The 22,021-nt window shown below is 39.0% G+C and overlaps 1 protein-coding gene and 1 long non-coding RNA gene across 2 annotated transcripts in view; one reads left to right on the top strand and one right to left on the bottom strand.

The window, feature by feature from the left end:
* Positions 1 to 20,678, top strand: part of kcnh3 (potassium voltage-gated channel, subfamily H (eag-related), member 3) — a 93,449-nt gene extending 72,771 nt beyond the window's left edge. Inside the window, exons 8-15 of the mRNA XM_026218090.1 lie at positions 293 to 670; positions 4,267 to 4,466; positions 5,598 to 5,847; positions 12,073 to 12,287; positions 16,015 to 16,271; positions 16,897 to 16,997; positions 17,620 to 17,672; positions 18,382 to 20,678. Coding sequence (XP_026073875.1) covers positions 293 to 670; positions 4,267 to 4,466; positions 5,598 to 5,847; positions 12,073 to 12,287; positions 16,015 to 16,271; positions 16,897 to 16,997; positions 17,620 to 17,672; positions 18,382 to 19,296 — 2,369 coding nt within the window. The 3' untranslated portion in view covers positions 19,297 to 20,678. The remainder of the gene's footprint in view (positions 1 to 292; positions 671 to 4,266; positions 4,467 to 5,597; positions 5,848 to 12,072; positions 12,288 to 16,014; positions 16,272 to 16,896; positions 16,998 to 17,619; positions 17,673 to 18,381) is intronic.
* LOC113053233 (uncharacterized) lies at positions 11,466 to 17,650 on the bottom strand. The gene is made up of 4 exons (XR_003277194.1): positions 17,594 to 17,650; positions 12,354 to 12,480; positions 12,051 to 12,263; positions 11,466 to 11,957 (listed from the first exon to the last, which is right to left on the bottom strand). It is a non-coding gene; the product is annotated as an uncharacterized LOC113053233 (long non-coding RNA).
* Positions 20,679 to 22,021: the final 1,343 nt, after the last annotated feature.

Genomic DNA, 22,021 nt, shown 5'->3' on the forward strand with positions numbered 1-22,021 from the left:
AAATGCTTCAGATTCAGCACCATGGACAGGGCCAGTTACTCTATATCTGCTCAGTTCTGTCAGTGACCTAAGAACCCTGGACAGTAGCCATGTACTCAATGAAAAAGTTTTTGAAGTGATAACCTTATTGCATTTTGGGTAGTTATAGTGCCAAACACAAATGGGAAAAAAAACATTGATTGTTAGAATAATCACTAAAATTACATTATGATAAATTAAGAACATTCTAGACAAATTTAAAGGTCAAAACATATGCCAAATGAGTAAACTAAATGTTCTTCCTTTCTCGTAGGCTGGTTGCATGAGCTGGGTAAACGTCTGGGAACCCCCTATTTTCTGTCCCCTCTTGCATCCCTCATTCCTGATTCACTGCGCCCCACCATCTTGGATGGATTGGTGGTCAATTCAAGCCAGTGGAACGGCACTGATCTGGTGGGACATGAGTCTGTGTGGAACTCGAGCCAATTGAACACAACAGGAGCGGAGCCAGTGGGCACTTCAAACACAGGACAGACTGGAGCCGTGCTGGGAGGCGGGCCCTCGATTCGGAGTTCATATGTGACATCACTGTACTTTGCTTTAAGCAGTCTGACCAGCGTGGGCTTTGGCAATGTCTCAGCTAATACTGACTCAGAGAAGATCTTCTCTATCTGCACCATGCTGATTGGAGGTCAGTGCAAAAAGACATTGCACGTTTTTAAATGATTTCAGTTTTTGGATTTATATTGCCTTGCTACAGGGATAAAAAAATTTGATTTCAAGATATTGATAATGGATTTGGGGTGTCCTTTTTTCTTATTCAGTTTAAAATATCTATATATACTATTGTTTAAAAGTGCAAGATTTTTTAATGTTCTTGAAAGTTGTCTCATGTGCTCATCAAGGCTGCATTTTAAAATATTGTGAAATATTATTACAATTTAAAGTAAATGTTATATTTGAATATATATTAAAAGGTCATTTATTCCTGCGATGTCAAAGAAAATAGACAAAATATAAAAAAAAAACAATCCATAATTATGCTAATTAGTCATCAGCTAACAGTAATTAAAATCCAAATGTTCCCTTTGTTATCTTTTCTACCCCCACCAATATTCAGAAAAAAATATTTAGTCTTCTCAAGCAGTGATGATTTAACGCTTAAAATGATTATGATGGTTCCACAACCCCATAATACAAATTGGTGTGTTTGTATATATCTAATAATGCACATTTGGGACAGACTGAAAAACATAAATCAGCTAATTGTGTTTTTTTTATATATAGTTAACAACGTTTTATACATGGTCATTGAAAGTAAAGTAACAAAGTGATTAAATATTGAAAAGGCACAAAATGAAAGCACAATAAGTCAAGAAAACATCAATAATATCTAGTCTAAAAAATGATGATCAACATTAAACCTCTTTCTTTTTTTTCTTTTTCTTTCTTTTTTTATTTTTTTAACCATGCATTCCCATATGATTGGCCAATATAAAGTTCATGAACATTTGTGATAAACTAACAAATGGAGGCACACATGAGCACCCCTTTTAACTATAACTATTCAACTATATTTATAGATGAGACTCCCTAGAATTATGTAGACTCCACATAGACATGCAAAATAAGACTAGAAGAGCGCAAGTCCACATCAAGTGCACTAATGAGTGCATTTTCCCCAAGGGCTAAACTTCTATAGGCTATCCCTGAATTTCCCAAAGGACTGCATTCTTCGTAAGATAAGACACAGAGGTGCATTTGCTTTATTGGAGTAGTCTTTAGCAGTGACGATTAAGTTTGCGTGTCCATCTGACCTCATTTACTTTTAATCTACATTTCCCACAGGGCTCCATTCTTAGAGCACCAACATTTCCTTTGACCATGTTATTCATTAAGCTTTGCTACTTATTGATTATCTCTATCTTCCACACATTTCCTAGGGGTAGGTAAGGTTTATTGACCATACCTCAGAATTTTCAACCATATTTGTAGAAGTAGTGCTGGTTGAGTACATATTAGTCCTGTATTCCTGCATTTATCAATTTATGATAATGGACAACAATCTCTATGTCTCACGACATGTTGCTTTCATGTTTAATACAAAACGAGTTACTTGAAAGTTTTAATTCAGCCTGTTTTCATTTGTATGGTTCAAAACCTTAGTGTTGGCATATTTTTGTGGATTTTTTGATGTCCTTTATACATCCTAACCAGTTTAATTCTTAGAAGAAGGGGGCTTACCATGGCCACTCTTAGCCGTTTTCTTCTAACATCTGGATTTGACCGCCACAGAAATGGAGCGGCTTGCTATCTGCTGAGACAGTTGTAATGATTTTTCGGCCGCATGTGCCCTATGTGGGTTTCAGGGAGATGGTGTGAGAGTGGATTGAAATGTAAGGCATGTCCTATGGGCCATGAAGAAAGAGACACAGGCTTCACTGCACTTAAGAGGGCCAAATGAGGATGGCTGAATCCATGCACACTTTCCTGCATGCACAAATCCTACCACTAAGGGCCATTACTGTCCCAGCCAGCTGACAGTTGGGCTCCCACCCACACACAGAGATCATACTCACAGAAGGTATTTGGGGAACACTGACATACCTAAAATTACCATAATTATGTGAAACGACTGAGCATATTTATTATATTAATCAGACTACAATATAATGTCCACCACCTAATCCAGTGGCAAGCTTTACTTCCCAGAGGCTGTGCTTTCTTAGCTTAAGCTTGCTAAGCTTAGCTTTCTTATCTTGACTTAATTAACTTTGGATATGCTTCATTTAAAGGAATGGTCAACCCAAACGGAAAATTCTGTCATAGTGTACAGAACATGAATAACAGAATTATAATTTTTATCTGAGCCATCACTTTAACAAAAAATTTAAATTAAATCCTAAAATTAATTAGCAGAAATAAAGGTTTGATTTGATTCAGTGCAATTTGCAAGGTCACATGGAGTAGCCTAACTGTTAATCATCCTGAACCTCAGGAGGTCAAACTGTTGTCTAATTTTCAATTCATCTTCTATTGGAATTGCTGTTTCTATTGCCAATGTCTTTATCATTTTTATTTAGAATTTTTAGCTAAATTTTTTAGCAAAAAATAAATAAATAACGTTTATGAAATATAACACTTGATGTTTAAGTAATGCTGATATTAAAGTATTTGTGGAAAAGGTCTTTTCTGAAGTGCTTCTTCAATAAGTGCCTCCACTTCACATCAATGATTTGAGTTCATATTGGCCGCACAGTTTGAGACCAAACTGAAACTCGAGAATTAAGAAAAGGTCTCCATATAATCGCCCTTCTTAGAGACAATTCAGCAAGAGAACTCATATGTCCTTCCTACAGGAATCAGGTGGTTGAAACAGGTTTTATTAGCTCTTAATTATTCTGTTGCCCTATTTCACCTACTTTGAAGATTTTCATGGAGTTCATCAAAAATCTCATCCAAGCCACATAACCCAGGTGCAGCCACTTACGCTGAGCGCAGTTCTTGAACAGAAGAGCGGCATGCAATTTCCGCAACAATTTATGTAGACTTGAATTAGCACTCCACAAGTACTCTCCAGTCCTTCTCGATTGCTTACACTCATGTTGGCAAAGTTCAAAATGTTAAATAAATAGATGATTTAGAGTTTGGTGGTGGAGTGAAAACCGTTGCTCTGAACTGAATGTATGCAGAGGAAACATATATAAATAGCAATAGAAAGAAAACAGGCTGGAGCAAGATGTTAAAACTGGTCCGCTTCTTACCAAATGACTAAACCTTAACTCCTGGTAAAATCTGTCTCATTTTTTGGATATTGCATTTGTGGCATAAACACGAGCGCATCATGATGTACAACATCAAAGGACTGTCCATCATTGCAACGGAACAATTGTTTTATATTTTACTAGCTAGGTGTGACTTTTAAAGCAACTACCTGATAAAAAACTTTAGTGAGGTTACACTTCCTCCACTAAGCCTTAAAAGTGTATATAGAGGTACATTATACTGTATATGTATGTGTGTTCACTGCTGTGTGTGTTCACTTTGGATGGGTTAAATGCAGAGCATAAATTCTGATTATGGGTCACCATACTTGGCTGAATGTCACATCACTATTAAACAGTGTGAAAACTTGTTTAAAGAAAACATTTTAAATGTACTTCCTTATTAACGTGCTGTCATGTTGTCAAAAAAATAAATAAAGAACTTGGTGCAAAAAGACATAAAGCACCACAATATCATTGTTCAAAGTCGCCTGAAATGCTAGCTTTTTGTGTTTTTCCCCAGCACTCATGCATGCCGCGGTCTTCGGTAACGTGACGGCCATTATTCAGAGGATGTACTCACGCCGCTCTCTCTATCACACTCGTACCAAAGACCTCAAAGACTTCATCCGAGTGCATCGACTGCCAAAGGCCCTCGCGCAGCGCATGCTGGAGTGCTTTCAGACCACATGGTCTGTCAACAATGGCATCGATGTCAGCGAGGTAGTACTTTTAAACTTTTATCAAGTCCACAATTTATAAATCATGTTCAAATTGTTGTACTGAAAGTGCAGACAGTATGTGCAGTCATGTTGGACTTACTGAACTACTGTTCTGATCTACTCATTGAAAACTTGTTGGGTTTTCTTGGTTTTTTGATGCTGAGAGGATCAGTAGCTCTGACACTTTTTGAAGTTGTTAAATTCTTGGTACATTTCGTAAGTAGTGTACTTTTTACATAGAGGTCAGTTAACATAGAAACTTTTGAATTCATTACATATAAAATTAGATTTTTTTTAAAAATGTGACTTTATATAACACCGAAATATACTGCATTTGTGCAAAGTGCCTCTTTTGAGGTGCATTCATTAATAAGTACCTAATTTCTTGTGCAAAAATAAATAATACGTAAGTAAATATCTAACAGTTTGACCTGAAAAAGAAGGCAACAAAATCCTATTGATCCTATTTTGATAGTAAATTCTTAATTATTAAGTACAGAGTAGCATGTTAACTTGGCTAAACTTGTCCACTCTGGCAAAATTTATTCGATATTCCATGAAAATGTTTTTTAACGTTTACAGAGAATGCATTTTGCATTTAAAAACACTCATAGTATTATATTGTATGTAACTTTAGCTCATTTTCTATACAACAGTTGATTCCAATCTGCATTACTTTATTGGCATTATTGGCCTTCTTGATTTCACTAGTGTGATTTGATGCATCTGTCTAAGCACATTAGCCTTTTTTATTCTCTTTTCGCTTCACCATGCTCTCTTTCTATTGCTCATTCTGTTTCATAATCCCTCTTATCTTTTATAATTTAATTTATTTTCTCTTTCTATTCTCTGTCTCATCCATAACTCTGATCTGCTCATTAACAAGAGCACTCTTACTCACAGTGTATTTAAAGAGCCCAATTCAAAACACTTATTACATAACTCACAACCATCTCTTTGCTTTGATATCAATATCATCTCCCATTAAATTCTAAGTTGAAGACTTATCTGCAGTTTCTTTGCTGCAATTGATTCCTTGAGGAAGAACTGTAAATACATATGTTTTATGCTTTTCAAGAATGAGAAGTAAAAGTCAGTGCTTCAAATAAAAGATCTCTTTGTTCTCTCCCAGCTTTTGAAGGACTTCCCAGATGAATTGCGGGCTGACATTGCTATGCACCTGAATAAAGAGCTTCTCCAGCTGCCTCTGTTTGAGTCGGCCAGTCGAGGGTGTCTGCGCTCTCTGTCGCTTATCATCAAAACCTCCTTTTGTGCTCCAGGAGAGTTCCTCATTCGCCAGGGTGATGCTCTGCAGGCCATCTACTTTGTCTGCTCAGGCTCCATGGAAGTGCTCAAGGACAACACTGTGCTGGCTATACTGGGTGAGATTACACACAAACCATAGGGTTCAGGAGATAATATAGGATAATTGTGCAATTTTTTGCAAGTCAGCTCAATTGCAAAATGTTTCCCAAATTACCTTAATTCACCCTACACACACACACACACACACACACACACACACACAAAATCAAGCTCAATGATGAAACAAGAAGGAATTTGATCTAAACTGACAATTTACTTTACGATTTTCTGAAAAAATCTATGCTGAAATTTGTTCTTGTTTCATTGAAATAATTATAGATTTAATAAAGGCCCCAAATGTTCTTTTGTACTTAAACTGTTGAAAAAGAATTGTATATTGCATTCAGACCTTTTTTAAACACTGCCATTTAGAGCAACAAATTCCATTCAACTCTATTTGGTGTCACTTGTGGCACAAAATAATCTCACTTTTTTTATTATTCAGACACATGTGCTGCTAACTGTGGAAAACTGAAAACAAAATGAAACAATTACATACAGACTCAAGGCTCACTGGTAACACTCTACAGCTAGTGCAAATACATACCTGTGTGTCAGTCATGCTGACTGATTCAGTGGCTTCTGTTTTACAATTTCACAGCAATTTCAAAGCCCATTTAAATTCCTCCTACCTGTCACTATTAGTTGTGCTTCCTACTGTATGTGATATTGAGACAGGCCAATACAATGAAAACTGCCCACACATACAAACACGCCATCCATTAAAATCAATGTATAATTTCGGACATAATTCAGACTTTACAAATTAGCTAAATAATTGGTCTTTTAAACCACCTAAACACACTTGCAAATCTCATCCTCCCACTATCTGTAGTTCTTTTTGTTTCAAGGATAATTCCCATTTAATTTTCAAGTCTCCTTAACAGTAACTACAATCCCCCCCCCCCCCCATTATACACACATATTCGGCTCATTGGCTTCATTTTCTCATTAATTGTCTTCCTTTGATATGCATAATAATGCATATATTATCTGCAATATTCAGCTGCTGTTGATAACGAGGTGATGTGTGGTTTTTCTAATGTGCTTGCCAATACATGACTTGCAAGCTGCAAAAATACAATCTCAGCTCCAAAACATAGTGAGATGCCTGTGTAAGCAGTTACCTTCCAAATGAGCGTTACATTTACCATTGTTCAGCAATTTTCACCTGCAGAATATAGTCAATTTAGTTGAAATTTGACTTGTGTTTAAGTTGTTCACACAAATTCTTCACAATGACCTAAAGAAGGTTGCTTAGTTTAAAAGTGACTTCTGTGTTCATGGATTGCTACACTATATTGACACTGGACAGGGCAGAATTGTGACGCAAAATTACAAATACATTTAGCTAATGTGTGACCACATCTTAAGGCAGCAGTCTAATTGAAATGGAACTTTGAAAGTGATAGACCTAAGTGCTGTACATCAAGTTTCATCAAGGGTTATCATCCAATCAATCAACCAGTCAATCAATCAATCAATCAATCAATCAATCTATCAATCAACCAGTCAACCAGTCAGTCAATCAACCAGTCAAACATTCAGTCAATCAATCAATCAATCAATCAGTCAACTATTGGCTATGTTGCTTTGGACTAGTTGACTAACCTAAGAACATCTTTTGCCCCGAGCTGGTATAAATATGAAGCCTGCAGCCTGAAATTACCTTGTGCTTTTATGCAAGAGATTTTAGCAATCCAGCTCACATGTACTTGAATCTGTGATTGCTATTCCATGCACCGTATCTGTCATTCCCACACTTACATTCACATTCCTAACACACCCTCCAGTCCTTGAAGAAAAATCTGAAGAAAACCTGACATAAACGCAGTAAATGCATAGGAATCTGATGCATATAGTATTACATTTCAGGAAATGTAGTTACTCGAATCTGAGACACTCATGGGTTAGCAATGAAATGTTTTCTGTTTAAATATTTTGGAAATGTGTGAATATATCTCCATCCACTGCACTAGAAAAGGTCAGTGTTTTTTATGGTATTGTAGAGCTTAATGAGCTCGGCAAGCACCCCAGATGTCAAACCCAGTAGTATTCATGAGGATTCATGATTTTATGACCTATTGTGTCCTTCGGCGAGGCACTTAGCCTAGTGGTTGCTGCAGTAACTGCCCTGTAAGTTACTTTTGATGACAAATAGCAATAGAATCCATGTAAATGCCCCCTTTCCTCTGTGAAACACATGATCTTGTACGGTAGTGTATACCCTAATGATATCTACTAGATACATACTCAATGTTAATGGGGCAGAAATTCAGTGACTCTTGAGCTAAATGTCACAATTTTCATTCAAGTTAATATTTCTTTATTTCTGAAAGGCATTTGTTGTATATGTGCATATAAAGAGACATTTTACATTACAAAAATAATAATAATAAATTCATACGATTGGGCCCAAATTATATAAAATATAATTCTGAAAGTACCCAAAACAAATACTTGCATTAGTGATACATTGCCTTTACTGCTTTCCCTAATGGCTTAATTTACATAGGACTGTTCTGTGTCATGCTGCTCTAATCAGTTCGCTTTACAATGGAGAAAAACATACTAATAAGCACATGCATAAAATAATATGAATAACAGGGAGGGAAATTAAAAAAAAAAAAAAAAAAGAAAAAGAAAAGAAAGCCCAGGGTTTTATTTCAAATGGTAATTATTGGCATAGACAGATTCTGTCTGAGGGTAATTCAATAATAATAATAATTATTATTATTATTATAATAAATGCTAAACTTCATCTTAAAGCATTCCTAGTTGATGTACACATCAAAAAGACCTCACAAAAACCTTGCTGTGAAGCTTTTAGAAGCAAGATAACAGCATGTGAACGTCCTTCAGCGGTTAGTAGAAGGAAACTATACACAGTGTTAGTTGCTGCATCATATGAGTCTTAATCTTTAGGGTTTGGTTACACACACACACACCAACACACACACACAGGAACATGGAGAACCTCCTTCATTTGTTCATAATCCAAGGATTTTTTCATAATCCTTATCTAATGTTTTGCACCAGAGCATATGAGCCAGTTTAATGGACGAATGCTGTCCTGTTTGAGATGTATCAATGCAGTGTTGTCACAGACATCATCCGTATGCCTTTGAGGGTATTAGGACGGATTACAATGAATACATCCTCTCACTAGTCTCTCTCTGCCTCTTTGTGTTCTTTTAGTTTAGTCACCTAGGACCCTCTTTGCCATACCCTTTTCTTTCCATTTCTGTCTCCTGTTGCTTTTTCATTATTTGTGTGTGTGTGTGTGTGTGTGTGTGTGTGTGTGCATGCATATGTATATATATATATATATATATATATGTATATATATATATATATATATATATATATATATATATATATATATATATATATATATATTTTTTTTTTTTTCTTCTTTTTTTTTAAACGGCAAGACAGCAGGACTATGAAACGTTTAATGCGTGTTTCTCTTTTCATCTGAACATGGAGCAGCTGCTCAACACACGTCCACACATTCGTTTCTTAGACCCCTCATATGAAAACATGAGGAGCCAAACCTTTATAAAACATTTGGGTGGAATATGGATTATGCATGCTTGATATACCAAAATGATCCAATATCTAGAAGATAGCGTATAATATGACATTGATTTACATGGCACTATAAAAGCTTCTTCATGCCAAAGGACAAAAAAAAAAAAAAAAAAAAAAATTATAATAAAATGCTTGCAGTTTTAACAGTCATAAATAAACTATTTGTCATATCAGAGCCTCCTCTTGTACAGTGCCTACAGTTAATCTAGAAATAAAAGCTCTCAAAAGGTCACAGTAAACGATGAGCTAAACCTCTCGCCGTGCTAAAGGTTCCTGTGTGTCTGTGAGTCTCTTTATCTCAAAATGCCCGGACTCTATTGCTCTGATCAAATCAAATATTGGTGTGCTCCTAGGCCACATCCACCTCTCTCTTGCACACTCAATAATTGATGGTTAATGCATTATTAAAGTGCTTTGACTATTAATACTGGCTGACACATGAAGGCGAGAACCATAGATCTCCACACACATGAAAAATAATGTGGGAGGGAGTGAATCAAGGAATGGGGAAAAGAACATGCAGTACAGAGAAAATAAACACAAGACAGACAAATTCTTTCACTCTGCATATTATAGCTCTTTTCCAAAACCTAGTGAACTGCCTATCTAGACAGCGTTTTATATAATTATATGTCGATCAGGCATAACATTATGACCACTGACAGGTGAATTGAATAACACTGATTATCTCTTCATCACAGCACCAGTTAGCGGGTGAGATATACAGTATTAGGCATTCAACAGACAAGCTACTGTAGCTCAGATTGCTCCAGAAGTGAATGCTGGTTCTGATGGAAGGCTGTCAAAATACACAGTGCATTGGAGTTTGTTGCGTATGGGGCTGCATAGCAGCAGACCAGTCAGGCTGCCCATTTTGACCCCTGTATACCGCCGAAAGTGCCAACAGTGGGCACGTGATCATCAAAACTGGACCATGGAGCAATGAAAGGTCTGATGAATCATGTTTTCTTCTACATCACGTGGATGGCCGGGTGTGTGTGCGTTGCTTACCTGGGGAACACATGACACCAGGATGCAATATGGGAAGAAGGTGATTTGTCGTTAGGATGGTGGTCATAATGTTATGCCTGTCTTTTATGCTCACCAAGGCTGCATTTATTTGATCAAAAAATATATTAAAAACAGTAATATTGTGAAATATTATTACTGTTTGGTATGTTGATATATTTTAACATTTTATATATTCCTGTGATGACAGCTGAATTTTCAGCAACCATGAATCTACTCTCCAGTGTCAAATGATCCTTTAGAAATCATAATATGCTAATTTGCGAAACCTTAACAATTTTAAAAACAGTTGTGCTGCTTAATATTTTTCTTATGCACACACTCATTCAGGTACATATATATAGCCTGCCTGTGTTCTCACTGTCACCGAGACACTGTTTGGTTCAGTGTTTGAAAGATCTGCGTTTGATATCGAAACACATCACCTGCACACATGCAAAGTATGGCACTTTCCTGTGGCGTTATCGATCTGACAGCTTGACCCGAGGATCCATAGGAGGCTCCGGAGAATACTGGAGAGAGAGAGAATGAGAGACAAACAGAGAGACAGCCAGGAAAACAGTGATAGAGAGAGAGAGAGAGCAGGACAGAAAGACACCGTGCAAATTTGCTATAACTGATAAAAAATGAAATGTAAGTGAATGATTAGTCAAGACTCACAGCAATAAACACTTTTTCTCAGAACAAGACCAATAAATACACACAGACACCCAGATGTCTCTGAGCTGTGTTTGAATGGGGAGTGATTGTCTTAATTAAAGCTGGGATATGAAATAGCTTTCTCCACCTAGACTCATGTCACCTCGCAATGACATTACAAGTCTTTTTGGGGCTATAAGGAGAATGAAAGACTGATCTGACCTGAGCACGTCATTAGACAAAAGATGTTAAGACAATGTGGATAAGCTAATGTTTTTTATTGAAAGAATATGAGGGCACTTTAAATAAATTACAAATATAATACCATTTCCATAAAATATAAGAATAGTCCATTTTAAGTTCATGGTCCTGATCAAAATAAGTCGTGTAATAAAAAAAAAATATGAAAATATGATTTTTTTAATTGATGCATAGTTTGCATAGTTTTACATTTTTGGCAGAATACATGGCTACTTCGTCAATGTACAAACATGGATTTGCTCATATAGGGAAGCAGAAGAGAAGAAGGGGTAAAAGAGCAACAAATCTGCCATGTTATCTAATAGATAAGATGCATAGAGCTCTTGTAAACATGACAGTACAAACATGCAAACAAACACATATTCCTTGCATAATTACTACACCTGCTTACTTGATGAAAGATGCATCCTACCACCCATCTCTCTCCAGCACTGCTGAACTCAGTTGCCTCCAATGTGTGCCAACCGGTGTGCCTTCCCAGAATGCACTGCTGAGATACTTTTGCACACTTCAGAATTTGTCACTGCTTTCATAGTCCCTTTGCACCAAACTAGAACATATTTTTTAGCCTCTATGCTGCCTCGTGTGCCCCTCATTTTCAAACCTAGAACAGAATGGTTTTGCTTAGAATCATCTAAATTTGATTGAGACAATGTCTTTTTTTACTTGTCTTAACACGTTTACATAAAATACTTACATAAAATGCTTTTCTCAAACAGGAAAGGGAGACCTGATTGGATCGGATTCGCTGACAAAAGAGCAGGTGATCAAGACCAACGCAAATGTGAAAGCACTGACATATTGTGACCTGCAGTACATCAGCCTAAAGGGACTGCGTGAAGTGCTGCGCCTCTATCCTGAATATGCCCAGAAGTTTGTCAGCGAAATTCAGCACGATCTCACCTATAACCTGCGGGAGGGCAGTGGAGCTGACGTGAGTGATGCTTGCAAGCACACATGATGGTATTCAGGTCAAAGGGTGACAATCCCAATGTATTACCTTTGATTCTGCATCCACGACTGTAAAGGTCAAGCAGTGTGTACATGTGCTTTTTTTAGCCCGAATTATGTGCATGAAGGACTGAGGCAATTGCCTCAGATGTACAGGGCAGGAGTCAATACATCGCCTAAGGAATGGATTATCAATATTGTAAGTTGTGCAGTGGAGCTGATACGAGTCCTATAAATAGTGCATCATTCAAATAGACAAACACGATAATAGTGCCTTCATGAGCATTATGGTTTATATTCTCTGCTGTATAAATTATTTTGAATTTGCCTTATATAATTATTTAGTAGACATTAAATTTTAAAACATATTACATACAGTGTACAGTTTTTGGACAGTACCTATGCAATATAAAAGAAACCATTGGTAGATTTTTTTTCGCCATGTAGTGGAAGTCAGTATTCCTGCCAAAATATTCAAGTCGCATGTGAGTAAAACTCTCCTTTTATTGGTCAGGCTGTAGCTGTTTATGTTCAGGGATTCCGCTCATAGAATTAAGAACTGCTGCTCTTTAATAACACATTTCCTATTATGAAAATGATACAGCTTGGCTCTTTGATCCGTTTAGTTGCTTTGCCAGCACAAGCGAGAAAACCAACAAATGAGATACACGTTTGGTCAAACGCCCAGAGCCGCTGCTGTAACATAAAACATTTTCACAAACAGGTATTTTGCTAAACAACAGTGAATAGCACAGGAGGAATCCAGAACTGGCTCTCGTCTCTGTACTGGTGTTGTTTAATTACAAAAAAAAAAGATGACAAGCAAATTAGAGACAGAAAGTTGTGCAGCTTTGCTTTGTGTACGCTCATAACTGAAGCAACTGTTCTATTTATGCTTCTCATGCTGAACATCCAGGCTGGTGTGAACAGTCACTTCAGAAAAAAAAAAGCATTTGCCAAATGAATAAAAAAAGCAAGAAATGTAAATCTGTAACCCTCTACTGCACACCCAGTTGTCCATAGTGAATGTAGAGTTCCAAGTTACTCAATTAATTCATAAGCCAGGATCAACAGACTGGAGGGTATGGGTGTGTAAAGACAAAATGGATTCCCATCTGCTGTCTTAGGCATCTTTCCTTCCTTCTTGCACATTCTCGAAGTCCGTGTCCTTTCCCTGACTTAGATAAAGCCCCTTCCCCCCTTCTCTTCAGGATGCAGATATATGCCTGTGCTTGAGACCCCTCTCTTAAACACACATATACATTCTCCCAACCTTGAGTGTAACTTGCAAAGACAGGAATAGCAGCAGGCTGCAGTTTGGAGTGTGTGTCGATACTAAGAATAGCACAGAGGGAAGGCGGGGACTCCGTGCTGGCTGGGTCCCCCGCGCCTCGAGCTAAGATTGGATCCTGTAAGATAAAAATAGCAATGAAGCGAGAGGCACGTGGGGAGAGGTGCCTGTTTTCTGTCCTTTTCACTTCTTCCTGCAGTGCTGCTTCTGCAAGGTGTCACATGCAGCTTTCACTCTAGCTGGAGAAAGATATTGCTCAGTTTGAAGAGAAAGAGGGAGATAAAGTGAGAAAGAGAGGGAAAGAACGAACAATGGCTGGTGGAGAGGCATGGATATCATATGTAAATATATACGAGATACTGTTGCAGTCTAACCCTACCTCAAATCGATAGGTTTTTAATTGAATATACAATTTTCTTATAGCATTATGAAGGGATTTGTTTGACCTAGACCACCCAGAACACCCTATCAGCTGTATAGCAATGCGCTCTCAAAGCACCTTAGCAACCGCATAGAAATGCCCTGGCAACCAGCAACAATAGCTTGACATCTTGGCAGTGACTTGCATTTGCAAGCACTTCATTTTCTTCATTTTCATAAAAATCAACTTTGTTTGTGCCATGAGACATAACGGATCAGCACCATTGCTCATTTCACATGTGTGCAACCCCAGAATGCACAGAGAATACCAATGAACGCACACTCGCACATACATTTGCACGTAATTGCAGAGCTGGTGGGAATAGAAGTGTGATTATTGGGCATCCTTATTACTGTGTGTCTGTGTTTGTTTGTGCACTGGGGCTTTGGAGGAAAAGGTAATGGATTCTTTCCTCTCTTTCTTGTTATACTTAGCTGTGATTGACTGAATTTGGGGACTCGAGGGACATGGAAAAGACAGAATAAACACCTCGTTCTCTCTCGCTGTCTGGAGAAGGGGAGGGAAAAAAAGTGAAAACTTCTGTAGAAACACCAATTTAAGCAACTTACACACATGCACACACGCACGCTCCCCTCGTGTCAGTGTTACTAAGATTGGAAGGAGAAGGCTAAAAATAAATTCTGCTTTAGGTGGGGTGTGGGACTGCAGACGGAGCGTGGGGGTGGAGATCATGAGAGCAACGGGGAAAAAACAAGATGTGAAGAAAAAGAGAGGCAGGGTGCGGAGAATGGGAGGGGGATTGCAGATAAAGATGGAGAGATTTCAGTCAAACTGAATTGGGGACAACAAATGTAGGGGTGGGAAGAAAGAGATGGGGAAGACGTTCATTAAGATTTGCTCAAATTGTTAAGATTTTTCAGTCTCTTTCCTTCCTAGTTATGTGATGGAGTTTGTTAGTAACACAGGGATGTGGGCTGTGTGTATGTGTGTGTGTTGCCACCCTATAGCGACAGACGGTGATTGACATAGTCTTTTATGTGTTTAGACAAATCAAAAATAAACAGTGCCGCCTCTCCTCTCTTCAACCTCTTCTGTGGTGCCGCAGGATTACACCGCTCGCAGCCATTCTTTTTATGACATTCTAAGAACATGCAGTGCTGAGAGTTAACAATGAAGAAATCGAAATTAATTTCAGCTTCTACAAAGAAGAGTGTTTTAGTGTTCAAAAACCAATTGAGGTTCCTTAATCTAGTACAATGGAAAATATGCAGAGTTGAGCTGGAGATGGAGAACTATGGTAGAGAGGAAAAGAGGAGCAAGATTAATCAACAGGCTGTGTTAGTCTGCCACGCACTGGTCATGACCCTTTACTACCTATTTGAAAATAATTTTTAGATTTACTTGCTACTGAAGACCAACAATGTAAATTGTTCCTTAATACCTAGATTTGCATTTTTAGAAGCAAGTACTAATGCTTGCAAGGCAGCAGTAGAATAGTGTTAATGTTTAGAGGTAACCCTAGGTTCAACGCAATTCCAGTTTCAAGACAATGAAAAGCGATTCTAGATGGCTAAATAGATGTAAGATCACAATTTAGCTTGCGAATGAATGCAGGTAAGAAGGCCAGCCACTATTCAGTATGCGAATATTGCAGTCAGATTGCTCCCAATTTGTAAGTGAACATTTTATTCATGACTATGAATGGAGGATTTTTTAACTTTAATAAAAAAAGGAAATCTTAAAATGTATTTCTGTTGAATTTTCAGCGGCCATTACTCCAGTCACCATCCTCATTCTAATTTTCTTTCTATCTTATCTTATCTTATCTTATCTTATCTTATCTTATCTTATCTTATCCCAGTTTCTACAACACAGCTACTGGACTTATCAAATCAATCAGTGCATAGACAGTAAATATCGGTTTATGTTAAAAAGAAAAACTTTAATAAGTAGTAAAATATTACGACAAAAGCTCTGACTATACCATTTCTGCTGACCGAAGGCATAACATAACTAAATCTGCTCTGTCTCTCTCAGCTGGACTGGGAAAGCAACGGTGGTCTGGTGAAGAAACTTCCTGCTATCCGTGAGGACGAGGAGAATGATGAAGAGCAGCACTCTGTGTCAAGGGCCCCACGATCTCCCCTTCGCCTCACCCGGGGCCTCAGCTCCCCCCTGCGATCGCCTCTCCTCCCCCCTCGCCCCTTCCGCCCTCCGTCAGACCACACGCGACCCGCCACCCTCCAGATCCCTGTGGTCAGTTTCAGCAGTGCCCCTCCAGAACTCAGCCCCAGGTACACGTACACCTCACACATCACATCCTCAGTGAGCTGCAGCCCCTCTGGTGGCTCTCATAAGAACTTTACTGATACATAATTTAGAAGAAGTATCCAGCTACCATGACAACCAGTTTGGAATCCTGCCTGCTCTAGTGATTGGCTCTTCAATTTTACACTAAGAAATCAAGGCTTATCTAAAGCTTGAATTTAATTAGCAAAATGTTAAGGAATCCACTTCTATCTAGGCAGTTTTATAGCAGTCAAAAGTTTGGAATAATTAAGATTTTATAATGTTTTTGCAGGACTTCTCTAATACTCATCAAAGCTGCATTTATTTGATTAAAAATACAGTAATTATTACAATATAAAATATTGGTTTTCTATTAAAAAAAAATTTTTATGGAAAAGATGAATTTTCAGCAGCCATTTCTTCAGTTTTCGGTGTCACACATTGCTTAAGAAATCATAATTGTAATAAATTATAGTTTAAAATATATTAAAATAGAATGCAATTATTATAAAAGTTACTAAAATTATTTTAATACTATTGTTAATATTACCATTTCAGTTATTTTAACCACGCTTATTGAATTTATCAGCTGTACACAAACAACAGTGCATTTGTCTGATGTCTCTGCAGGTTTGTGGATGGCATAGAGACAGAAAGCAATTCCAGCTCATCACAAAGGTTTGAGTTCGGTCCCTCCCTACCTCAGAGCGGTCCTCCATCCCCTTCCCCAGGTACAAACACAACAGCAAGAAAGAATATGGTTTCAGAAAGGAAATCTTATGAAGTGATATTTCCAAAATTAGACTGTCTCGCACAGTCAGAGTTATTCTGCAGGTTATTCTTTCCAAGAACCGCCCACTTAGACAGGACCATCTGACCAATATGTAAAACTGCCAACTTTTTTTTTACGTGACATTTAGGGGTGGTACATCTGAAATTGAATATGAACCTCAAAGCAATACAGAATATTTTGCTGCTCAGGGATATTTGTCCCACTACATGTCTCAATCAAAACTCTTCAGTCCCTTTGAGGATAAGTCTTGATGCCACAGACCTTGAACTTTACAAACCTTAGCAAATCCATTTATTAATTTTTCCTCAGTGATTCATCATAGCAGCCTGGGAACTTTATTAATACAACTTTAATTTCGATGCACATTGACTTTAAAGCTGTTCAATCAGATTGCAGCTCTTACAAGTTTTGTGTGCAATATGCATCAGATGCCCAGGGAACAGTCTTTTACAATAAACTTTGCTTCACCCATCCAATCCTCCCTCAGTGTGTTAGCTTAAAAAATATGTTTAACACTCTCTATAACAAACTTACCTCGTTTTGTGTGCATCTGTGTACAGTGAACCAGGAGCAGCTGGAGACCAAGCAGAGCATCACCAAACTGAGTGAGGAGGTAAATGAAACAAACACATTAAATCAGAATTAGACAAATTATATTTAACATAAATAAGACCATGCTTTCTCTGGTTTGATGCCAGTGTGACACAAACCTCCAGACCAATTCCAGTCTTAAGTAGTACAACACTGTGTACAGAATTGTAGTACTCTTGAGTCTGGGTCAAGACCGAGTCCATATGCTTCTGAGTCCAGTACAAGAGCAAGACCAGAAATACAGTCTTGGATTTTGACAAACTCCTAAGTACTACAACATTGCACATCATGCAGGATATAAAATGCTTTTAAATCTTTGAAGATGTGTGAAAAGTAGATCAGGCTCTGCCAAAACCAATAAGCCACCAGAGGCCATGCATTACACTCATTTTAAGTAAGACAAGTGGCTTATTGATTTTTTTAAAAAAGGCTGCACTACTGCACTATCAGTAAGTACATGGTAATATAGAGTAAGCTGGTCAATATAGCAAAATAAGCCCAAAGATATTAATCAGGACTTGGGTGCTAAGTGAAATGCTCTATATATCCTAAAGCGATTAAATTTTGTGACAGCGGAATGATTTGGGAGACATGTAATCACTGCAGCGATAAGGAAACAGTTACCTGGGACATTGTTTAATGTGAATCTCTTTGAATGAAAAACATCCAGTCAGATTTTATAGCCAGAACTATATGCACCATAACTTACATTCTTTTGATTTCATTCACAGATGACTAGTCTATCCCAGCAAGTCTCTCAGCTGAGCAAAGAGCTACAGGAAATGACACGTCTCCTCAGGCCCTTGCTTGTCATTGGATCTCAACCTCTCCTGACAGCCCTTAATCAAACAATGCCTCCGTCTCCCAGCAGTAGCAGCGGTCCAACAATATCCACACCACCAGCTCCTTCGCCCACAGTCACATCGTCTGCACCACTCAGACCTGCTTGCCCCCTATTAGGCAGCGCAGACACTGGGAGCATTGGCTTGCCCAGCTGTCTCATACCCACCAACCTGCCGCAGAGACCCCAAGCACAAGTTCAGGCAGACTGTTCGAGGGGACCTTTCTTGCCAGTCCATCTTTCTCCAGTGACAGCCCAAATGGAGGGGGAAGGGACCCAGGCAACTCCGGCCCAGCCACCGCAAGCCAGCCACCACCTATCCCCATCTCTAACCTTTTCCTTATCGCTCCCTTCTTTCCGCTCCCAATCCACTTCCTGCTCTCCCTGCCAGGGTCCTCACCGACCTGCCAGTCACAGCAGAGGTTTGCTACCTCATGCCCCCTCACAGGACACCCCACCTCCACCACCCTCTCACTGCTCTGCACCACCCTCGATCAATAACTCCCCTGGTGACCACAGGGTGGGATTCAGTCCATTTCCCTCGTCCCCTTCCTCCACTGCCACCGCCCCTCAGGTCCAGCCACGGTCGTGCACTCCTCCTTCTTGTCCACACACTTCCCCACCCTTGCCCTGCTTCCTGGACTCCCTGCCAGAAACCCAGGCCTCTTTTGTCACTTCACAGTCCCTGCAGAACCCCAGGCCAAGACCTCCTCAGTTAGAGTTTGAAATGCAAGAATGGGCAGCAGGAGGGAGGCCTTCCACAGAGCATATCACCTTCATAGATGAAGAAGGACCGCCACTGTGAGAGAATGAATGATGAATACTACGATTAGTCAACTTTTATTAAATAGGGGAGTGGTGAACTGGGCTGTGACTGCAGTTACCCTAACACAACTACATTGTGAATGACAGACAAAACGGATCGCTGTTCCTTAAGGACAATACTCTTGTAAGTGGACAGCTTGTGGCTCTGTTCTAAACCCTAGTGAGCTACCTACTTTTACAGAGAGCAATTTTAGGGTTGATAGGCTAGGCATGGTACTGACACCTTTTTCAAATGGTAGACAGCTAAAATTATGCTGTCTTAAAAGCATATGAGCATGTGGCTCAAATGTATGTCCCTCTTGTATGTATGCATCACAGATAAGATATCATCATCTTCTTCATTTTTACAAATCGGAATCTTGTAATCATGGTAATACCAACAGGATTTTTACATTTATTCACAGTAGACTCCACATAGAGTCTTATTTTACATGCTGACAGAAATTGTCAACAAAGAAAAGCATTGATAGGAACAGTTCCTAATTATAAATGAAAATGTTGAGTCTAATATTTTATGCCAGACTCTATTGGAATCAACTGTGAACAACCTTCTTGTGCTGTTAGATAGGTTAATGTGTTTTGATGGCTTTTAGACTGGGTTTTGGGAACTTGCCAGCTGGTCAGGTTGAGAGACAATTGATACAAATTAAAATGGTTTTGATTCAGTCATTTATGAGGTTAGAATGTTACTTTAAATTGTAGCTGCCTATGCAGACAGCTTTCTATGATTTGGAACAGAGCCACAGTGGCATTCACCACCTGGGAGCACCTCAGTACCTGACACCAGTCAGTCAATCTCCTCTGAGCACAGCTTCATGAAGTTCCTCTTCTAAAGGCATTCTAGGTTCTTCACAGGCATCATAATCAACAAAGCACGGTGGCCAGAACTGCAAAGATCCTGCTGTGGTCATACCTTGCTACGGGAGTTTAATATAACAAGTGAAAGTGCACTGATTAACTTGCATGGCTGTGCACTAATCACGCACAGAATACAGGAATTGTCAGGTGGTGTTTCTTATCTCTGTATTACCAAAACCATGTTTTTATTCTACAAATTACCCACCTTGTAAATCGAGTTCATATTTGAATTTCTAGAACTGATAAATGAATAAGCTGTCACAATACATTATCCATAATACTTCATTTGTTTTAACCAGACTGTCCCAGGTCACCTAACACATTCACTAACAAGAACCATGAGTTGCATATTCAGTCAGAATGGAGACCTTGGGAAATGCCTGTCCTCCACTTCTGAAAATTGATCAATTAATAAGCTGAAGGTGTAACACTTCCCTGACAGGCACACACATACACATAGATACTTACATTCATTCATACACACATACACACACACACACAATATCTCACAAAAGTGAGTACACCCCCCCCCCCCCCCCCCCCCCCACACACACACATTTCAGCAACCATATTGGAATAACTTCTCAAGGGACAATACTATAGAAATTAACGTGGATATATTTTACAATAGTCACTGTGCTGCTTGTATAGCAGTATAGATTTAATATCCTCTGAAAATAACTCAACATACATCCATTATTGTCAATATAGCTGGCAAAAAGAGGGAGTACTCCCTAAGTGAACATGTCAAAACTGTGTCCAAAGTGTGTGAGCAACATTGTTATCTAACACTGCCTTAATCCTCCAGGGCATGGAATTCACCAGAGCTACACAGGTTGTTGCTGGGATCCTCTTCCAATCCTCTATAATGACATCATGGAGCTGCTGGATGATAGACACATGGTGCTTCTTCACCTTCTGCTCAATAGGGTTTAGGTCTGGAGACATGCTTGGCCACCCCATCACCTTCATCTTCAGCTTCCTCAGCAAGGCAGTTGTCATCTTGGCGGTGTTTGGGATCATTATCATGTTGGAAAACAGCCATTCTGCCCAGTTTCTAAAGGGGGGCATCATGTTCTGCTTCAGAATGTCACAGTACATGTTGGAATCCATGTTTCCCTCAATGAAGCACAGCTCCAAAGCACCAACCGCACTCACGCAGCCCCGAACCATGATACTACCACCACCATGTTTGACTGCAGGCAAGACCAAATATTCTTGCTACTCCTAACCAGGATGTCAACACACATGCTGGACACCATCTGAGCCAAAAAAGTTTATCTTAGTCTCATCATACCACAGGACACAGTTCCAGTAATTCTTGCTCTTGGACAGGTTGTCTTCAGCAAACTGTTTGCTGGCTTTCTTGTGAGCCAGCTTCAGAAGAGGCTTCCTTCTGGGATGACGGCCATGCAAACTGACTTGTTGCAGTGTGTGGCCTATGGTCAGAGCACTGACAAGCTGACCTTCCACTTCCGCAACCTTTAAAGCAAAGCTAGCAGCACTCATGCATCTGTTTTTTCAAGACAGCTTCTGCACCTGATGCACAGAATGAGGACTCGACTTCTTTGATCGGCCCTTGCATGGTCAGTTCCAGATGGAACCCCTCTTGGAAAAACTCTGTATGACCCTGGACACTGTGCTGTAACTTAGTTTCAGTGTGTTACCGATCTTCATATAGCCTACACCATCTTTGTGGAGAGCAACAAGTCTAATTCTTTAATCCTCAGAGAGTTCTTTGCCATGAGGTGTAATGTTAAGCATCCAGTGGTCCGTATGAGAGAAATACACTCAAAGCACCAAATATTAACTGCTTTAATACAAGATACACAAATTTGTATGGTCCT

The sequence above is a fragment of the Carassius auratus genome, chromosome 34, assembly GCF_003368295.1.
Source record: "Carassius auratus strain Wakin chromosome 34, ASM336829v1, whole genome shotgun sequence".
NCBI classification, from domain to species: Eukaryota; Metazoa; Chordata; class Actinopteri; order Cypriniformes; family Cyprinidae; genus Carassius; species Carassius auratus.